Source organism: Colletotrichum spaethianum, assembly GCF_022836535.1.
Source record: "Colletotrichum spaethianum MAFF 239500 DNA, contig02, whole genome shotgun sequence".
NCBI classification, from domain to species: Eukaryota; Fungi; Ascomycota; class Sordariomycetes; order Glomerellales; family Glomerellaceae; genus Colletotrichum; species Colletotrichum spaethianum.
The window spans coordinates 1,924,259-1,942,228 of NW_026054772.1; the positions used below are offsets into that span (position 1 = coordinate 1,924,259).

The 17,970-nt window shown below is 54.0% G+C and overlaps 7 protein-coding genes across 7 annotated transcripts; 2 read left to right on the plus strand and 5 right to left on the minus strand.

Annotated features, from left to right (window-relative positions):
- Positions 1–925: 925 nt before the first annotated feature.
- On the plus strand, positions 926–1,303 carry ColSpa_01420 (putative oxidoreductase TDA3; the record flags this gene model as incomplete). The annotated part of the gene is made up of 2 exons (XM_049267632.1): positions 926–999; positions 1,060–1,303. 2 exons carry the CDS (start codon positions 926–928, stop codon positions 1,301–1,303), a joined length of 318 nt encoding a protein of 105 aa, XP_049123589.1.
- Positions 1,304–2,417: 1,114 nt separating this feature from the next.
- Positions 2,418–2,822, minus strand: ColSpa_01421 (uncharacterized protein; the record flags this gene model as incomplete). The annotated part of the gene is made up of 1 exon (XM_049267633.1): positions 2,418–2,822. The coding sequence occupies one exon, from the start codon at positions 2,820–2,822 to the stop codon at positions 2,418–2,420; it is 405 nt and encodes a 134-aa protein (XP_049123590.1).
- Positions 2,823–5,409: 2,587 nt separating this feature from the next.
- On the plus strand, positions 5,410–6,854 carry ColSpa_01422 (transcription initiation factor TFIID subunit 7; the record flags this gene model as incomplete). The annotated part of the gene is made up of 2 exons (XM_049267634.1): positions 5,410–5,800; positions 5,860–6,854. 2 exons carry the CDS (start codon positions 5,410–5,412, stop codon positions 6,852–6,854), a joined length of 1,386 nt encoding a protein of 461 aa, XP_049123591.1.
- Positions 6,855–7,574: 720 nt separating this feature from the next.
- On the minus strand, positions 7,575–8,138 carry ColSpa_01423 (succinate--CoA ligase [ADP-forming] subunit alpha; the record flags this gene model as incomplete). Its single annotated transcript, XM_049267635.1, has 2 exons — positions 7,575–8,019; positions 8,119–8,138. 2 exons carry the CDS (start codon positions 8,136–8,138, stop codon positions 7,575–7,577), a joined length of 465 nt encoding a protein of 154 aa, XP_049123592.1.
- Positions 8,139–10,174: 2,036 nt separating this feature from the next.
- ColSpa_01424 (complex component lid2) lies at positions 10,175–14,145 on the minus strand (the record flags this gene model as incomplete). The annotated part of the gene is made up of 4 exons (XM_049267636.1): positions 10,175–10,631; positions 10,872–11,336; positions 11,378–14,028; positions 14,083–14,145. The coding sequence occupies 4 exons, from the start codon at positions 14,143–14,145 to the stop codon at positions 10,175–10,177; spliced, it is 3,636 nt and encodes a 1,211-aa protein (XP_049123593.1).
- A 276-nt stretch (positions 14,146–14,421) lies between these two features.
- ColSpa_01425 (protein ECM5) lies at positions 14,422–15,258 on the minus strand (the record flags this gene model as incomplete). Its single annotated transcript, XM_049267637.1, has 1 exon — positions 14,422–15,258. One exon carries the CDS (start codon positions 15,256–15,258, stop codon positions 14,422–14,424), a length of 837 nt encoding a protein of 278 aa, XP_049123594.1.
- A 149-nt stretch (positions 15,259–15,407) lies between these two features.
- Positions 15,408–15,875, minus strand: ColSpa_01426 (lysine-specific demethylase rbr-2; the record flags this gene model as incomplete). Its single annotated transcript, XM_049267638.1, has 1 exon — positions 15,408–15,875. The coding sequence occupies one exon, from the start codon at positions 15,873–15,875 to the stop codon at positions 15,408–15,410; it is 468 nt and encodes a 155-aa protein (XP_049123595.1).
- Between the last annotated feature and the right edge of the window lie 2,095 nt (positions 15,876–17,970).

The window sequence follows — 17,970 nt, forward strand, 5'->3', positions numbered from 1 at the left end:
TGTATCTGTCTTCATCTCAGCACCCAACTCATACCCCTTACACTAAAATCGACTTATTTGTTGTACAAAAAAGTAGCCGGCTTCGCTCTTTGCTTCGATAATAATGGAGTTGTAATTGCTCGTCACGATCTCCCAGTGATTCAATCAAGAGGTCAAACTCGGCTGATATCAACGTCGCCCATTTGCTCGGGTATGAAGACTGACTTGGGAGCCTCCCATTACTTATGTAAAGGAACGGGAAGGCTGCCCTTGAATCAACCTGTACAAAATCTATATTGCTCAAGATCATAGGATGGGTCAATTATCTGAGAATATAGTTGCAAAAATCAAACATTATAATAGTCGTATGTACTAGCTCCAATTTATCGAACCATACCATGCTTCGAGTGACAATATTCGGGAGGGGACAAGCTGGTATGAGTTTCCGGCACGCCGTATGCTAGTGCCCACGTTCCTCCGCGTCCTGTCCACCCTACCTCCGCCACCTCCACCGCAAGTCCGCTGTTTCGTCCCCGATCCTATGACGGCCCAACAAATGTGATCAGCAAATGAACAATTCGCGTGGCTTAGCAGCGCTTACTTTCAAATGCAGTATTGCAATTTGCCTTGAACGGAATCTCATCACCCAATGTCCGCGTCTCAATATTTCAAGCCGGCTTGAGCGGAGGCAGAGCGCTGGCTATCAACATCTTACATGACTCCGCCAGCCTCCTGATCCTATGCTTGTCTTCTGATGCCAAAACACAACAATATGCCATTACTGGGGCATCTCTCTGGGTATATCATAGAGCAGATCCTCCTAAAGCCACCACAATCACTTCTATGCAACTTGATCGCAGATAGGAACCACCCGATAACCTTTCCAGTTGGCAACAGTTTCGAGTTTCAAATATACCCAGTCGTCTTGCAGAAAGGCTCAATAAAAATGACTATTCAGTGGAATCCTCTAAGAGACACGGTCAGTTTGCGTGGCAAAGTTGCCGTTGTCACAGGCGGAAAGTAAGTGCAAGACGCATTTGGCCTCGAAAAGGATAAGAGACTAACCAAAGCCCTCAACAGCAGCGACATTGGTCGCGAAACAGTGAAACTCCTCGCCTGGAAGGGAGCAAAAGTCTACTTCACCACACGATCCGAGGCGAAAGCAATCGAGACGCGGAAGCGTATCCAGGATGCTCACCCAGAGATCGACACCGATAACTTGCAGTGGATAATCATGGACGTCACTGACCTAAGGAGCATATGCTTTGTCGCCGATAAGTTGAAGGAAAAAGAGGCGAAAATTGACATATTAGGTGAGGGTTGAGATATTGCATCGCAGTTGATTCTCCCGGTCTAATGTTTGCTCTGGTCAGTCCACAATGCGGCTGCTGCAACAACATCCACAGAGCTTGTGGGACCTGGATGGGAGATTCATATGGCCGTCAAGTACGTTGAGAAATTTTCCCGAATCCAATTAGTTGCTGTGCTAAAACAACATTCTTCCCTAGTTTAATCGGACCTTTTGTCTTCACGAACCGCCTCCTCCCCCTCCTTGAAAATGCTACCAAAGAGAAGAATTCCGATGTCCGAATTGTGACAATGAGCTCGAGCGCCCAAACTGCGATGGTTCCGTCCAGCTACAAGTTCCGCTTCACCTCCCCCGACTTCCTCCGCAACCCTGTTCCTTCGCCACCCTGGCAGTGGCGCTACCTTGGCCGCTTCATGTTCGGTTTCGATACCACTCGCTATGGCGTCTCCAAAGCCGCGAACGTAATCTTTGCCCAAGAGCTTCAGCGAAAATTGGACGAGAAAAAGCTCCCGATCCTTTCAATGGCAGTTCATCCAGGTGAGGTTGCTACCGTGGGTGTCGATTCAATCAACACAGCCTTGGTCAGAGTGATTGCGCGGTGGACCTTTGTGACGCCGGAGCAAGGCGCCGCGACGCCCCTCTTTGCTGCTGTTGCGAAAGAAGCGCGCGAAGATCCGGTCAAGTATAAGGGAAAATTCGTGTTCCCGGTAGGAAAGATAGGAGAACCCAACCCAGTCGCTTCGGATGAGGACCAGGTTAGGGGGTTGTGGCAGAACACGACAACGGAGGTTAACAAGCAACTACAGGCTGCTGGCCTCCCTAGTTTGGCGCTGTGGTGATTGCATTTGGGTAAATGTTCGTGGGTATAGATTTAATGTAGCAAGTCAAGTTTATAGAATTAGAGAATCCTTTTACAAATTACAACTTGTCATCGGTCTTCAGCTAGAAGGCGCTCTCAGGTTTCGCGTTGTTCTACTGCGTTCTTAGCTATTCGTGAGCCAAACAGACCCGAGGCCAGTTTTTCTAGTAAATCACGCTGCTTGTTTCGTGCCACATGTCTTCTCAAATTATGTTTGTGGTCCATTCTTTGTGTATTATATCAGTAGCAAGAACACAGCGAACTCTCGTCTCAGTATGTAACAGATACTGCATCTCCGGTGCTGACAACCCAGTGTTCAACCTTCTCGAGTCCCCACAGGACGGTGAAGATCAGTCGAGCAAACTCGTCGACTTCGGCAGCTCTTATGCCGCGTGATAGAAGGGACTGGCCCTTAAGACTATATGTGAACAGCGGATCATCTTTCTTAGCGACAGCCTCCCACCGGGCAGCTGACGGGGCCTCCCAAAGTTCTCCTCGCAAAGTGATACAGACATCCCCAGCACAAGCGTGACTCCAGGTTGCCTTGAGACTGGTATAAACACCAGTGGCGATGCTTGTGAGAAGAAACGTGCGGCGTATGGACTCGGAGAGGACAAAAGCCTGATACAACCTCGGAACCACTTCGTGGTTCTCGAGGGCCTGATCGCATGACATGGATAGCGTGTTTGGAAATATCGGTGATGCAGTTGCATCCACGGCGGCTGACTCCCATAACTGACGTGCCCATAGACGGAGTGTGTCTATCAGACTCTCTGCCTTGGCTCGGCGGGAGATTGACGGAGAAAATAGAGACAATAAGAGGTGAATCAGGAGGGCTTGCGTGCGACCTAGATGCTCCCTAGTGGAGAGCAGTGGCATGAAAGACGGATCATTGGTGGAGTGGGCGGCCAATAGATTCATGATGTAGCTATTAGAAACAGCGTCAACAAAGTGCTCGTTATCTGGGGTGACGGTCTGCGCTATAGCAATGGCTGCGTAGGCGTCCTGCATACACTGCGGCAGTGTAGTCTCGGAGTATAGATGGCGGTGGATGAAAGGATTGTGACCCTTGTGGAGGAAGCGGACGAGCCATGTCTGTAATCCGCGAACAAAATTTGTGAAGACGGCGGCAGGCGGGACGGAGGTCGGAGGTGAGCGTTGGTAGGCGATAGCCCAGGACGGGGATTGGAGGAACCACCTCAGACCTTCCGCATGTGGACCAAGATGGCTTGCCGCCTCGTTATCGGTCTGGTTGGCAGTGGAGGAAGATGAAGATGATGCTGCTGTTGCGGCGTTGGTCGGATCTGATGTCGTTGATGGAGCAAAGAGAACCTCGTCCATTGCGTTTATATCTGACCCTTGAAGCCCGATATCGTCCATGCTGCTTTCAGGCCATGATGAAGGGATATGCCAACCGGAGCTCAACCTTGGGTCAAGGCAGTGCGATGATATTGATGATGATGACGGGAACGGTCGGGACCGACGAATTGCGGGATAGACACAGTCGACCTCCTTATCCTCACATCGCGAACATGACGGAAGAGTCTGGTCGCAGCGTCTTTTGGCCTCGACGCAGGCCAAGCAAGCTCTCTGTTTGGATCTTCGGCCCATGCTGGTTTGCGCGTGGATATTGAGGCTAGAGAAATCAGTCACTGGAAGTGATAGATCATGCCAATAGTCTGCTTGCTGTACGAAGTCCTAGAATGTAGCCTGAACAAGCTTTGGTAGTACGTACTAAGACATTGGTCCGTAGATGCGGAGATCCTGCGGACTTGGTTGCGGAGAAAGAAGTAAAGTAAAATTACGTGCCCAAGGGCAATCACCCGTACAGACAAACGACCTCGCTTCCCAGCCTAGCACGTTTACAGAAGTTGCATACAAAGAACTGCTACCATTAGCTTAATCCTTCTTGCCGAGCTATGTCCACAGTACGGTTGATGCAGAACTTATATCGAATCAAACAACATTCACTGTTATTTAGCCTTCGAGTACAACGCTAGGCATGTTTCTTGCGTTCTTCCATTTATCCACCATGCTTCAAAATCCAGGATTCCCCCTCCCCAGTGCAACTTCTTCCGCCCCAATTTCTCATGCCACTTTCATTTGTCTTTTCGAACAATTTAGTTTTTGTTCTTATAATATCCGGAACTCTCCCTTGGTTTAATCTCCACTTGCTTTGTGAAGATGATTCTTTCAAGTCTTTCATAGGCTACTCTCGTTTCCCAGAAAGTTTGTCGGTGGTCCCCGTCCGCCAGAAACCTATCGGTATCTTGGGACAGTGCCAAGCTCCACTGTATTCATGATCGTTTACAGGCTCGAGCTGATAAGTCCTCGATCCATACCTATTACAGGCGTTGAAAATCTGGCCATGGTCCGTTATGCTCACAAGTCATTCAAAGTACCCGTTGCGTCTGTTTATCTGGTTGGCACAGATGTGTTCGTTCACGAAATCAGCACGGTATCCAAGGGCAATGATAGCCTCGGGTTGATATCACTAATACAACAATCCATTTGGCGACCTCATTCCCTCAATGATCTTTAGAGTTTTAGATAAGCAGTCAGTAGAAGGCTTAAAGCAAGAAGGTTCATCCCTAGTCAGACAGGCCAATACATCGTAGGATCTACACGCTCTGCTAAGCCCCGCATCGCCTTAGAGGAAGACGTGGGAGATCTTGATCTCGCGACGTATCGGGGAGTGAAGCAAAATCCCAAGCGGGCTCCCACAGGCAGAAAAAAAATTCGAATTGAATTCTGCAGGATGAAATTTTGTCCTGGGGTTTACCGTATTTGTGGTTGATCAAGACAAAGCTCTATTTCCTCGCGCTGAGCAACATGACATTGATTGCAGTTTGGAACAGCGGGGTCCTTCCACTTCTGAAGGTGTCATTTGAGACTATTGCAGCAGCTACGAGTGGAACAAGTAGCACTTTCTGTGGAGCTATGGCTCTCTTATTCAGAAGGAAGTATCTGCAAGCTCATCGTGGTGATTAATTGTTATCTGCGTCTCCCATAAAGAGAAAGGATGCTGGGTGCGAGAAATTCCCGAATTTAGATAGCCCCACTCCGAACAACCTGTCTGAATCTTGCCCGTCCCGAGCTCCTCCCCTGGCTAGCGGTGCCGCCGCGCTCGTGCTACCCCAACTTTCAGATTCCCATCAGCCTCGTCCTGCTCCTCCACTCAAACCAACCCGCGCGTCGCCTCGTGTCGCAAACACCACCACTTCCGCCACATCAATACCTCACCCAACAAACGACAGGCGCGATGGCGGCACAGGACACGCCAAAGCTGCTCTGGAACCCAGACAACGTCAAAGATGTTGCGGAGTCGGTCGGCATTCCCAACCTCAACGACGATGCACTGCGCTGCCTAACCCAAGATGTCGAGTACCGCATCGGCCAGGTCATTGTCGAGGCGCTTCGCTTCATGCGCGCCTCACGCCGCACCACCCTGACTGTCAACGATATCAGCACCGCTCTCAAGGCGCTCAACATCGAGCCTCTTTACGGGTACGATTCAACGCGCCCGCTGCGATACGGAGAGGCCAGCTTGGGCCCCGGACAGCCGCTGTTCTACATCGAGGACGAGGAGGTCGACTTTGAGAAGCTGATCAACGCACCCCTGCCTAAAGTGCCGCGAGATATGAGCTTCACGGGTGCGCCATCCCTACAAGCCTTCCGCAATTCGTCGCGTCTGCTAACTGTTGTCGTTTAGCACACTGGCTCGCCATCGAAGGCGTTCAGCCATCCATCCCCCAGAACCCGACGACAGCAGAATCGCGAAGCCAAGAGCTCGTCCCCAAGGGTCCCGGCGCCAATCCTGCCCTTGCCGCCCTCGCTGGCAACGACAGTCTCTCCTTCCGTCCGGCCGTCAAGCACGTCGTCTCTAAAGAGCTCATCCTCTACTTCGAAAAGGTCCAAAATGCCCTCCTCGACGACAACCCGGACGAGGAAGTGGTGCGCCTCCGACAGGCCGCCCTCGAGTCTGTCCGCGACGACCCCGGCCTACACCAGTTAATCCCCTACTTCATAAACTTCGTCGCCAACCAGGTTACCCACCGCCTTGACGACGTCTTTACCCTCCGCCAGGCCATGGAACTCACGGCCGCTCTCATCGCCAATACCAAGCTCTATCTGGACCCTTACGCAAACTCCATTGCCGCCCCCGTGTTGACGTGCATCCTCAGCCGCAAGATCGGCGCCGAGGATGGCGCGGACGCCATGCGGGAGCAATACCAACTTAGAGAGTTCTCGGCCTCGCTGCTGGGCCAGATCGCGCGCAAGTACGCCGCTTCGAATAACCTGCTCCGCCCTAAGCTCGTCCGTACGTGCCTCAAGTTCTTCATGGACCCTGACAAGCCGCCCGCGACGCACTTTGGTGCTATCACCGGCGTCGCATCCGCCGGCGGCCCCGAGGCGGTGCGCGTGCTGGTCCTCAAGTGCCTGCGGGCCTACAATGACAACATTCTGCAGCCGCTCAAGGACAAGGGCGAGGGCATCGAGTTTGAGATGCTGGTCGGAGGCATCCTCAAGGCCATTGCTACCATGATCGAGGACGACAGGGCGACCGTCAACGGCATCAACGGCAGCGCCAACAACTACGCCGCCGAACTCAACGAGTTCATTGGGCCCATCTTGGGCGAACGGCTCAACAGCCTGGGCAATCGGAGGCTGATCAAGCACGTCCTGGATGCCAGAAACATAGAGTAATGTGCACCTGTGCAGGTAGTCTTCAGGAAGGCGTCATGGCGTTTGGGTTAAGGCAGGGCAAAAGAGGATCCGGGAGGCATACCACATTAGTTGCAACGCGGTGTATAACATCCAATCGATTCACTCGGCATAAAAGTCTCATATTGCCTACCAATCTCATGTGATAACCCAGTCAGGCGACATGTGTGCTTGATGTAGGTAACCCATCTTGCGTCTTGCCCGAAAGCGGCCCTTTTGGAGTTTCAGTACATCGCTGAAAAAGATTATGTATAAGCAATCTCGAGGTCGGTTTGCCGGGAGCGCCGCCATACATAGGCATTCAACTGTTCCTGTATGACAGCGAGTGATTAAGGGGTGTGTATGTGTGGCCCCGGCTTTTCGTGTTTCGTACGGCGAGCCAACACCTCCCCAGCTCCAGCGCTGCTCTCAATGGGTTGTCGATAAGAGTAGGTGGAACAATTGATTAACTTGCTTGTTACTCAAGGGAATTCATTTTACAACTTTCAGTCTATACAATCCCTCGCCTTAAGCAGAGGGAGGCCGTACGCCCAGCAATCCCAGGCGCCAACCAATCAGAACTCCAGTCTCCCGTCTCCCGTCCTCCCAAAGTCTTCCTCGCAGCAGCATCGCTTCATCCCCACCTCGTCCCCATTACCACCTTGCAGAACCAGGCCGCTCGAGCCTTCTTCCCCCCTCGTCTCTGTCTCTTCTCCTCTTCGTTTACCACGCAAAGGCCAGGCCGGCGGCAGTGACCAGCGAGGTGGACCAGATGATCCAGCCCCACCTGACAATCTCGGGCTTGGCGAAGCCCATGGCGAGGTCGTAGGTCAGGTGGCGGATGCCGTTGAAGAAGTGGAAGGTGAAGGGCCAGGCGACGAGGAACTTGAGGCCGCCCTTGGCGACGAGGGGCAGGGACCCGAAGGCGGCGACGAGCGACTGCGTCTCGACGTGCCAGCCGAGCAGAGGCGCGACGAGGTAGGTGCCGAAGTAGACGTAGAAGGCGGCGGACAGACCTCCGCCGGTGATACGGGTCCAGATGGAGGCGCCGAGCCACGTCTGCTCCATCTTGTAGATGGTCAAGTGCGGGGAGACGGGACGGTTGAGGCGCTGCTTGGCGAGGAGCTCGAGGCCGTCATCGGGGGTAAGCTTGGAGGTCGCGACGGGGCTATGATGCATGCATGGTTAGGATCTGAGTTTCAAGATCGGAACGTCGGGGGATGAGGGAATAGTCGAGGGCTTTGGGTTGGGGGGAGCAATTGCGTACCGGATCTGGGTCGTCGACATGTTCGATGCGGCGACAATCCTGGGCACCTGGGAGTTGAAGAAGACGGAGGGCTTTCCTGCCGCTGTTGCCATACCAATAACCACATTGTCAGCCTTCCATTGATCCTTCGCTCTCCTCAAGTTTCAATGATGTCAACGAACCTCGGCGCAGGGCCGACACGCCCACCCGCTGCGCAATCATGTTGGATAGATGTTGTGTGTATTTGGTGTCTCGGGAAAGGCCAGCAGTGGTTCGAACTCGGGAAGTTTGTTCGCGTCGGCAGGGTGCGCTCTTCGTGGAGGAGCGGTCGGGCGAGAGATATCGGGTCGAAGAGTGTTGATGTCAAGCTCTCTCCAAGAATAAATGGAGACTTCTGCGCTTGCCCATCTACCTCCCGATTGAAGCGAAGCACGGGAATCCCCTCGGCTTTTCGGCTGCGATCGACCAATCAGCGCAGACCACTTCCTAAGCCGCGCAGACCACGTGACTTGCGCAGCAAAGGGACGTGCTGACTGGCCAAGGAGAAAAAAAGCTTGGGCAGAAGACGCATAGTGCCTTAGCTAAGCAGCAGCCCCCGGCGCACAGACCGCTTCCGAAAATTCTCCCACGGCCACAAAACCAACGCGACTTTCTGCGCTTCTTTCCTCTTTCTTCTTCTTTTTCTTCTCTTCAGATAGCAACGGCCGCCCGCCGCAGCATAACTAATGGTGCTTCCGACTCCCTTGGGAGGAAGACAGTACCCATGAAAGGCGCTGCTGGTAAAGCCCTTGGGTTAAGGGTGGCCGGAGAGTAATTCTGGGAATGGATCCTTCGTTGATCTCGGGTTCTGGTTTGCAGCCGTCTAGAAGCCGTTTCATTTATAGGCATCTACATACTTTTTCGCCTTGACTGAATGTTTTTCGTGATGTTTGACGCGGATGGGGAACGACCTCCAGTCTGTAGCGTGCGCTTTTGAGCCGCGTTCACAGCTCTGAAGAGTGCGAATATTGTTATATTGAGTTGTAGACCCCAGGCCACTCTACTTAGTGCTGTTGCGAGAGATAGGCAAGCATCACGCTGTAGGGGTGTGTTTTGATACCTTGCAGAGGTCAAGCTTGATGCTTCTGTATTGTGCTAAGCGCATGCCAATGGTCTCTTGCCTTCAATGATTCCCTGCATCGTTCCACTTGAAATCCACAGGAATCTGCGCTGGCTACTGCGGATGGTTGGTTGGTGGTCTAGACATACATATTTGGTGCAGCCCATTGGATGAGCCTTCATGTCGACGCGTAGGAGATGGCAGGATCCGTTCTGCGGGACGGCGACAGCTTTTGTTGAAAGGCAAACGCTTCCAGTCTTGGCCTCCAGCTCGTTGAAATGACAGGAACATGAATAACGAAAGACCGAGGTCTAGCTTGCAGTTAGTACCATCAGATCAAGAAATTGACGTAACCATATTCTCCGGTTCATCTGTACATTATATTCGGCTCATAACCAAGATTTCCAACCCTCAGGTGTTGAAACAAGTTTGGCTTTCTGGCCAGGGTATCTGTAATCAAGAGCACGACATTGAGTTGTAGCTTGCAAATTACGGCATCTCTCGGACGTTTACTTTGGATAAAGGTAAGGTTAAGGTTAATGGCATGCGATCAAAATTACCCCAAGACTCGCTTGCGCCTGGGCTTAATGAGGGATCAACTAGCAAGGCCACAATGCCTTGATGTTCATTAACGTCTGAAATAAAACTACTTTTCCAGTGACTGAACACTTTTCTGTGATAATGCGACGCACAATTATTGACGATAGCCGGAACTGAGTCACGCATCTGGCATCCTCATAAACGCCCCTATCCATCTAATGCAAAGTGGTATGCCATAACCTCAGACACCTGATCATACACCCCGCCACCCATAGAAACTGGCTCTCCCACGCCTTGAGGAAAATATCGAGTCCCGATTCGAAACTCCGTCGCAAATAAAGAATACCGGTCAACACCATTGACGCCCATGCCTCAGAAGTTGAAAGTACTATGGTCGAAATGAGGCGAAGCAGCATAGTAGGCAGCAGGACGGAGACCCTAATCGCCGTCAAGCAGGGCATCCATGCCGTTTCGCTCACTCTCGAGACTCTCCGCCGTAATGGGGCCATCAAAAGACTCCTGCTTTCTCTTGACGTCGTCGTCGTCTTGATTCGTGAGGTCGTCGAACATTTTGTTCACTGCTCGCTCTTCTTCTTGGGACCGAGGCACATCGTCTCTGCCGTTGAGCATCCCAACATCGCCCTTGAACACGTCGGGGCCGAACATCTCCACCGCTCGCTTCCGGCCAACCTCGGTCCGACGCAGTATCTCGAGAGCCTTACTCTTCCCAGCCTCGGTGTGCAGGTTAAGCCCATCTTCCTGGCCTTGGAGCAAACGTTCTTCAAGAGACAGCGACGAGTTACCAACAACGAGCTGCGGGCCCGGTGCCCCGTTGGACATGAACAGGCCCGGATGAAGCGTCGGGCCGTTATCGATATCCATTGGGTCGTGGTTGCTGCTAATGGACTGGCGGCCAACGTTACCATGAGAAGTGCTAGGAGGTGTCGCTGACGACTGTTCCGATTTGCGGCTGTTCCCTGACATGCCAGGAGGCACGGTCGCGCCGGTTGCAGAGGCGGCGGCAGCGGCAGCAGCAGCGGCAGCGGCGGCCTCGGCATTTTGGGCTTTCCGCTTCAGGCTCGCGGCCTTAGCTTTCATGTTCTCTGGAAGATCCTCAGGATCGTCAACGCCAAACTGGGCCAGAAGCTTCTGGAGCTTGGTCGGTCGTGGCTTGCGTGTACTCTTGGAGACCTCGAGGACTGGGGGTGCGTTGGGTGCCACAGGACACCACTTGTGCAATTCTTGTCTGAAGAAGTTTGTTTCGTAGGCAAGCAGGATCTCAGCTCCCTCAATCTTGCGCAGATAAAACCGCTGCGTGTCCGCCTCGGACTCCGTAGACATGAGAGGGTTGCAGTATCCGGCGATGTGATTCCGGAAGTCTTGGGCGTTGTCGATGATCTTTGTTAAAACCTCCTCTTCTTCGGGCTGGAAAGGCAGGCTTGGAATCTTCTCGGACCAAGTGATGAGCTCTTCGAGCTTTGGTCGGGCGGCATCTCGAGGAATCTTGACACGCCAGTCACATATCGGGCATGTATACTTGTCCTCGTCCTTGACCTTCCCACGGGCAATCTTGAGACACTTGCCGTGGTACCTTGTGCGCCTGTTAGCTCTAGACTCTTCCGGGGCCTTGATGACACTTACCATTCATGACAGAGCTCGCACTCAATCATCATGCCAGCCTCCACCTTTCGGCAGATGCAGAACACTTCGCGGAATCGGGGATCTTCCCACCGGTGTACCTTTTGATCCGGGCTGGCTTCTCTCGACGCGGGTTCGGCGGGCATGCGAGGCTTGTCGTTGACGATGTCGAAACAGTCTTGGTTCCGCTCGAAGACGTAATCCATGTGACTCTTGAGGATATGGAGAGGCGCGTTGGTTTTGCCGAATAGCTTCTTGCCTTCTCGCATCCAATCCTCGTGCCGTTTCTGCTCACGCTCTAGGTCCAGCGTGCCATTGGGCTTCGAGTTCAAGTCGTCGAGTCGGCGCATGATCTCGGCGACCTCTGCGTACTTAGGTCTGTTCCGGATGTCGGGGTCGCGCGATCTTTCGGTCAAGTCCACAATCTGGCGGTGGGCCTCTCTTTGCTTGTAGAGGATCTGGTCCACAGCAGCCAAGGTATCTGCCGAGACGGGTAGGAAGTTGGCGGTGACCTGCATCGATAACGCCTCCAACTGAGGGTAGTGGACGACTTCGGCGACAATCAACTCTCGGGCCTTCTTCTCCCACTGCTGACCGAGGTTCATCTGATCGATGTAGTAGGACAGGTGGTCGTTGTATGGGGGAATGTCTAGGCGCTTTCCCTCTTCGATGAGCTCGCGCACTTCGTTGAGTGAGAGGAGGACGCCTCTGTTGTTCCTGGCCTTTTCGTTCCACTTGAGTTGCTCGAGAACTCGCGAGAGGCGGTCGACCTCCGGCATATCGACGTTGAAAGTCCGGCCCTCCTCAAGTAGGTCTTCGATTTCGGAGAGCTCGGCGAGGTGGATCTGTTCCAGCGCTTTAGCTGCATTCTTCTGGAAGGCTTCGATAGCCTCAGCCCGCTCCCTCAGCTGGGTGATTTCAGGGCAATCGAATCCGATTTGCTCAGCCTCGCTGAGAAGACGGTACACGTTGGAAACATTGCGCGCATCGCGTTCCTTTTGGTCCAGCAAGTTCTTTCGGTTCAGGATGGACTTCTCGCTCTTGCGCCTGTTCTGCTGCTTCCTAATCGTGTAGTTGGTGGCCTCTTCCACCCAGTCGTTGCACCGTTCGACAAATTCCCGAAGCAAAGGGAGCGAGGGCAGGTCATGGGGTATTTTCTCACCCTCGTGTAGGAGATTCCGAAGAGTCTTAAGAGAAGGCGTGGCCTCTTCTTCCAGAAGCTTCTCGTACTTCTCTTCCCAGGCCTCTGGCGTGCGCGCCTTTTCGAGGACCTTTTCATAGGTTGCTTCGATGTCTTCTTCGGATTGTCTGTAGATAACGGCGTGGCCATCGCCGTTCAGCCGTTGCTGCTCGGGCATGTCGCAGCATGGCTGGTGGCCTGCATGTGCAAGGCACAGAACCTTGCCCGACTTGAGGCACTTGAACCTAGACAAGTAGGTAAAGGCTTTGCAGTAGGAGCACTGGTATTCCTCTTCGGGGACGTCGGTGTCGTCGATCTCGAACTTCAGGGGACAAGCGGTGCCTTCCTTGCCGGCCAGACCGCAGTCGTGCCACTGTGACTCGAGATGCTTCGCCACGAAATCGGCTCGATGCGCTGACTCGCGTTTCTTGATTCGATCAAGTGCCGGGGCGAGCCACTTAGCTGTCTGGATCGTGAGCCCGATGTTCGTTGTGCCCTCGGCAGCTGTCCAAAGCAGCTCGTCATGCGAGAAGCAGGGTTGTCTGCGGAAAACCTGCAGCCTCTCCACGCCCGAGAGACCAAAAGGCTCCCAGTCGCACGGGGCAAAGTTCACGGCTTCGTTAAAGTTGAATCCATGGTTGAAGCCGGCGTGGTACGCTTGCGGGAAAGTGATGACAAACTGGCCTGCACGCTGGTCGAGGGCATACACTCGAACACCGGCCTTCTTCAACTGCTCCGGTGTCAAGAGAGTAACCAGCTGGAAGAGAAGGTCCGGCTGCGTTTCAAACAGCTCGGGGACAGCCTCTCGCATCGCAGCCTCGAATTTCTCAGCGTCCTCGCCCGGGATACCGTACCACGTCTTGGTCGCGCCAAAATGCTGGTAGTTGGCAGAGTAGGCGTAGTGGTCCTCGTTGTGCCAGCAAAAGGTGGAGAAAATCATGCCAACATACACCCACGGTACAGTCATACCAGAGATGTCGGACTTGATGTGTCTGAACAGACTCTCGGGATGCAGAGGCAGCAGGTTGAGATTCCAGGGATCGGTGGAGTAGTGATTGTTAGGGTGTCTCTCAACCGTCGGAAAGCCGGACCCGTGAGTGGTGCAATGAATGTCAGCACCGTACTCGACTTCAACCGTCTCTTCAATATCGGCGACAAGGCGCCAGAACTCCGTCTCAACGTCTTCCTCAGTGACTGGGCGATGGCAGTTGAGGACCGGGTCGAACGGCATCTTCTTCTCGAAGTAGCCCTGCTTGAAGTCCGCGGCCTTCTGCTGGAACTGCTTCAGGGAGTAGAGACCACCTTCCTCGAAACCATACTGACCGTCGCCGACAAGACATCTCGGGCAGTTCCATTCGGATTCAGGCTTGTGCTTCAACGGGGGATCGAGACAGGTGCCGTGATAAGCGTGGTCGCAAGACTCGCAGACAATCAGGGGGCTGCTCTCATCGCCTTTGCCACATTGCTCGCATTTCTGCCGAGGGTCAATATCTTGGATTAGCACTCGAGATGATACATCGCAGCTCACCTCGCCAGGGCTTGATGCCTCATCTCGGGGAATTCTGGGCACGGAAGGGCGGAACAGGGACATGTGAGATCCAGCCACTGTCGGCACAGTATCTGCAAATCAAATGCATTAGTAAAGTGTCAGGCAGCCAATCATGATACAGCAGGTCGCAGAAACAATCAAGCCGCCTTCCTCGGTCGGGAAAATGGGATGCGAGACGGCACAAAACCCCTGCCAAACCCATGCAACCCTGTGTTCGCTGCATGCAGAGCCCGCCGTGACGGTCGGGTACAGTTGGCAATGCAGCTGCTGACATGGCACGGTTGTGCTGACCGGTGCGTGTGCAAGAATGAGGGGAAGTCACTCACCTTTCTTGAGACGTTTACTTCGTCTGCTGCTTCCAGCATCACCATCATCCTTGTCTGCTGCATTGTCCTTCTTTGCTGAGTCGAGACTCTCACAGCTCATTTGACGTTTGAGCGCTGCGGGACCAAGGTTTGAAGGTCGGTACTCTGGTGTGTTCTTTGCGGAGTTCACAGGACTGAAAGACTTGGGTGGCGGTGTGCTGGTAACATCGTCCTGGGGTGTAGGACGGTTGACGCTCTTGAAACCAGAGTTGACGGGAGTGAAGCCTCCCGTGTTGATTGCTCTAAAGCCTGATGTGACGGGAGTAGGCGCTGGTGGTGCATCCGCCATAGGAGTATCCCGATCGCCCTCCTTCTTGAGGCTGTTGATACTTGCCTGCAGCGCATCCGAGGCGTTACGAGCGGGGGAGTCCGCTCGAGCGCTGGAGGGAGTGTTGACGTTTGACCGCTTCATGGGAGTGACAGCGGGGCTAGGGGTGTAGGGACCGCCGTTCTCATACTCGAGCTGTTGATGAACTCCGGGCTTGGCGAGCCTCAGATACTCCTCATAAGGGCAAAGCCATCTCTGATATGAGTTCTTGAGTGAGGTGGACAGGGAAGACATGATCTTTCCACTGTAGCCCAAGTCACGACCGATTTCGGCCCACTTCTTCAGCTTGCAAACCTTATCAAAGCCGCCGCGGGCTTCGACGGCCTTTTTCAGACGGTAGAGATCGAGGGGCTTCTTATCGACATAAGGAAGGCGGTGTAGGTTGTTGCCCTGCTGCCTGTGGAACTTGGCGAGAGCGTCGAGGTACGAGATGTTTGCTCGTGTGCCTGGGATGGTCAGCATCGACGTCGGCCAGGGGAATCGACCTGGCGGCAACTCACTTCCTTCAACCGAGTTCAGCTCTTGCTTCCTGGTTCTAAAGTGAAATCTCTGTACATCATTGTCAGCACATTATTGAACGCCATTATGTCTCCATTCAACACATCGCGGCATCAGAGCCTGCGCTCCTTGGGTGTAACATTGAGACCAACCTCTGTATCAATTGCAAAGTCCGGGTTCCACGAGTCGGGCGGGATGATCTTGCACAAGCCGTAGTTCTTCGCCTCGGGAGAGATCTTCTTGATGTATTCCATCGGGTCCTTCCACTCCTCGTCCGTCGGACAGTAGGTGGGCGCATCCTCAAGGCCGTGAGGGCGGGACTTTTTCTTGACGGGTTCCTTGATCGCTGTCGCCTGTCCGCGTCGCTCGACCGAGGTCAAGTCGAGGGGTGTGCTTCGCATGGAGCTGAGAGGTACTTGGGGGTTCGTCGGGTGGTAGCCGTTGGAGTTGACCTGGGCGGCCTTCGACTTGGCCGAGGCCGTATTGGGGGCGCCGACGGCCGGAGAGGCTCGCGAGCTCGCGTTCGCGCTTCCGTTACCGTTAGCAGCGGCAGTGCCGCCCGTCGTAGGGGCAGACACCATAGTGGCAGTGTGGTCGGAGAGCTTTCAACGGACGCAATGGCGGACCGGTTCGGGGAATATCGGCTCTCGTTGGTGTCGCAGTCACGAGTGTTTGGATATACGGCGGGTACCGTGAGAGATCATGCGAGCGGATTGGGATCGGTAGGCTAGGGGTGTTGTCGCATCACAGGTTCTACGAGAGCTCGATGTTGTTCGATCGAGGCAGTGGATTTGTTCCGCCGATGGTTGTTTTTTCTTCGGGTTGCCGTCACCAGAAAGAGCGCATCTCACAAAAGCTGTGAGGGAGAGATGGGCCTGGGGGAGTAGAAGAGCGGGAGAAGTCAGATATACGGTACAGTCGATAAAAGCTTAATGTGCAGACAACCAACAGGTACATGCCGGCGGCGGCGGCGGCGAGAAGGATTGGGATAGCGTATGGTAAGGTACGGTACTCACTGGGTGTGGCTCGCATCCAGGTTGAATATGGCGCACAGGTGTGTTTGTGACGAGCCCGTGTGCTAAAAACACCTTGAAAATGACCGGATTAGGAGGGGATCCGAGTCATGAAGATGGGTTGTAGAAGGGAAACTGGGGTTTGGAGGAGGAAGCGATGTGGAAGTGGGAATGTGTGGATAAGAGAAGGGGAGGTGCAGTTGGAGGCCGGGCCGGGTGGATGAACAAAGTGGGCGAAGGAGACGGGAGGAAAATGGGAAGCGAGGGGAGAGAGGAAGGGACAAGAGATGGATGGATGCACGGGCAGCTTCTGGCTTAGTGTGGGCGAAATTGGGAGGAGGAGAGAAAATGGAAACGGGCAGGTGAATTGTGCGGATGAGGAAAAGGTAAGGGAAGGCACGGTAAGGCGAGGCAAGGCAGGTGCGATGCAAAGAAGTGGAAAAGCAGGCATGCACGGGCAAGAGCGACGGGAACGAAGAAGGCAGCGGTAGCAACACCCGGTACTGTACGGGATATTAGATTCGGGCAGAGGCCAGCAGGAGAGGAGGAGGATCTTTCTCCCTCTCCGTCTCTTTCATACCTCCTCCACTAAGGTGAGAGAGACCGAGACCAAAGCAAAAGCAGAAAGCGCACCTCAGCTGTGGGAAAGAGCAGCAGCAGCAGCAGCGCAGCATGAACGGGGGCGGAGGTTCCACGGGTCCTGCCAAGGTACCTGCGCTCTCAGGAAGGAACAACACCGTCGACGGGGGCAGGTGCGAGGGCGATTAAGGGCGGAACGGAAGGGACAGCTCACGTCTGTCGGTGCAAAATCCCACTACAAGTGGGTCCGCACTGGACGTCAGGTCACCAGTTGGAAGTACCGAGTACCTCCACGGGTACCCGTCCTTCACCCATGACGTCCTTGGAGTCTCTCTCCCTCCCTCTGCACTAGATGCACCCGACGCACCATATGAAGCCTTTCGGCCTTTTACCCTGACCCCCTCACAGCAGGAGCCTCTGTCTGCTGGGCCTGCCAGATGGCGTCTGTTCCTGATGAACCCTCTCAAACCGAACCCAAGGCTATGCTCGCCACTCTTTTTCTCCGATCGTAACGGCTGTACATAGTATCAATTGTTAGATCAGGGCTTCGGGTCAAAGGGAGCGATGGGGATTAGCTGCAACTAGCCCCTGCGCCATTTCGATTTTTTCCCACTCGCTTCCCTTTGATGAGAACCAACCCTGCCGTCCTTGCGGTGTTTGGCCCGAGGTACATCGCCCTCCGTCTCTTGGGACTCCTAAGTACCTAGGTACAACGCCCCAATTGTGGCCATCCAAGTCGGTCGACATGCGACATCAGACACACACACACACACAACACAACACACACTTCCACCAAAGGCCGACGACGTCGCAGCGGCGGGCCCATGAATCGCTTTAGTGCACGGTCGCAAATCTGCAGCGCGCATCGCTGGAATCACCGCTTGGCCGTCCACTGCGGTGTACGATGTGCTTGTTATGAGTTCTGTGGGAATGGGGTGCATGCATGCATTTGATCGTCGAGTAAACATTGGCCGCCAAGGGCCATCCCGGAGTGGTCGTCCGACATGTATCCGGCGATTGGCCGAACTGCCAAGCTGAGCTGATGGATGCGACATGTTGAAGCATTTCTCCCTGCGCTATCATA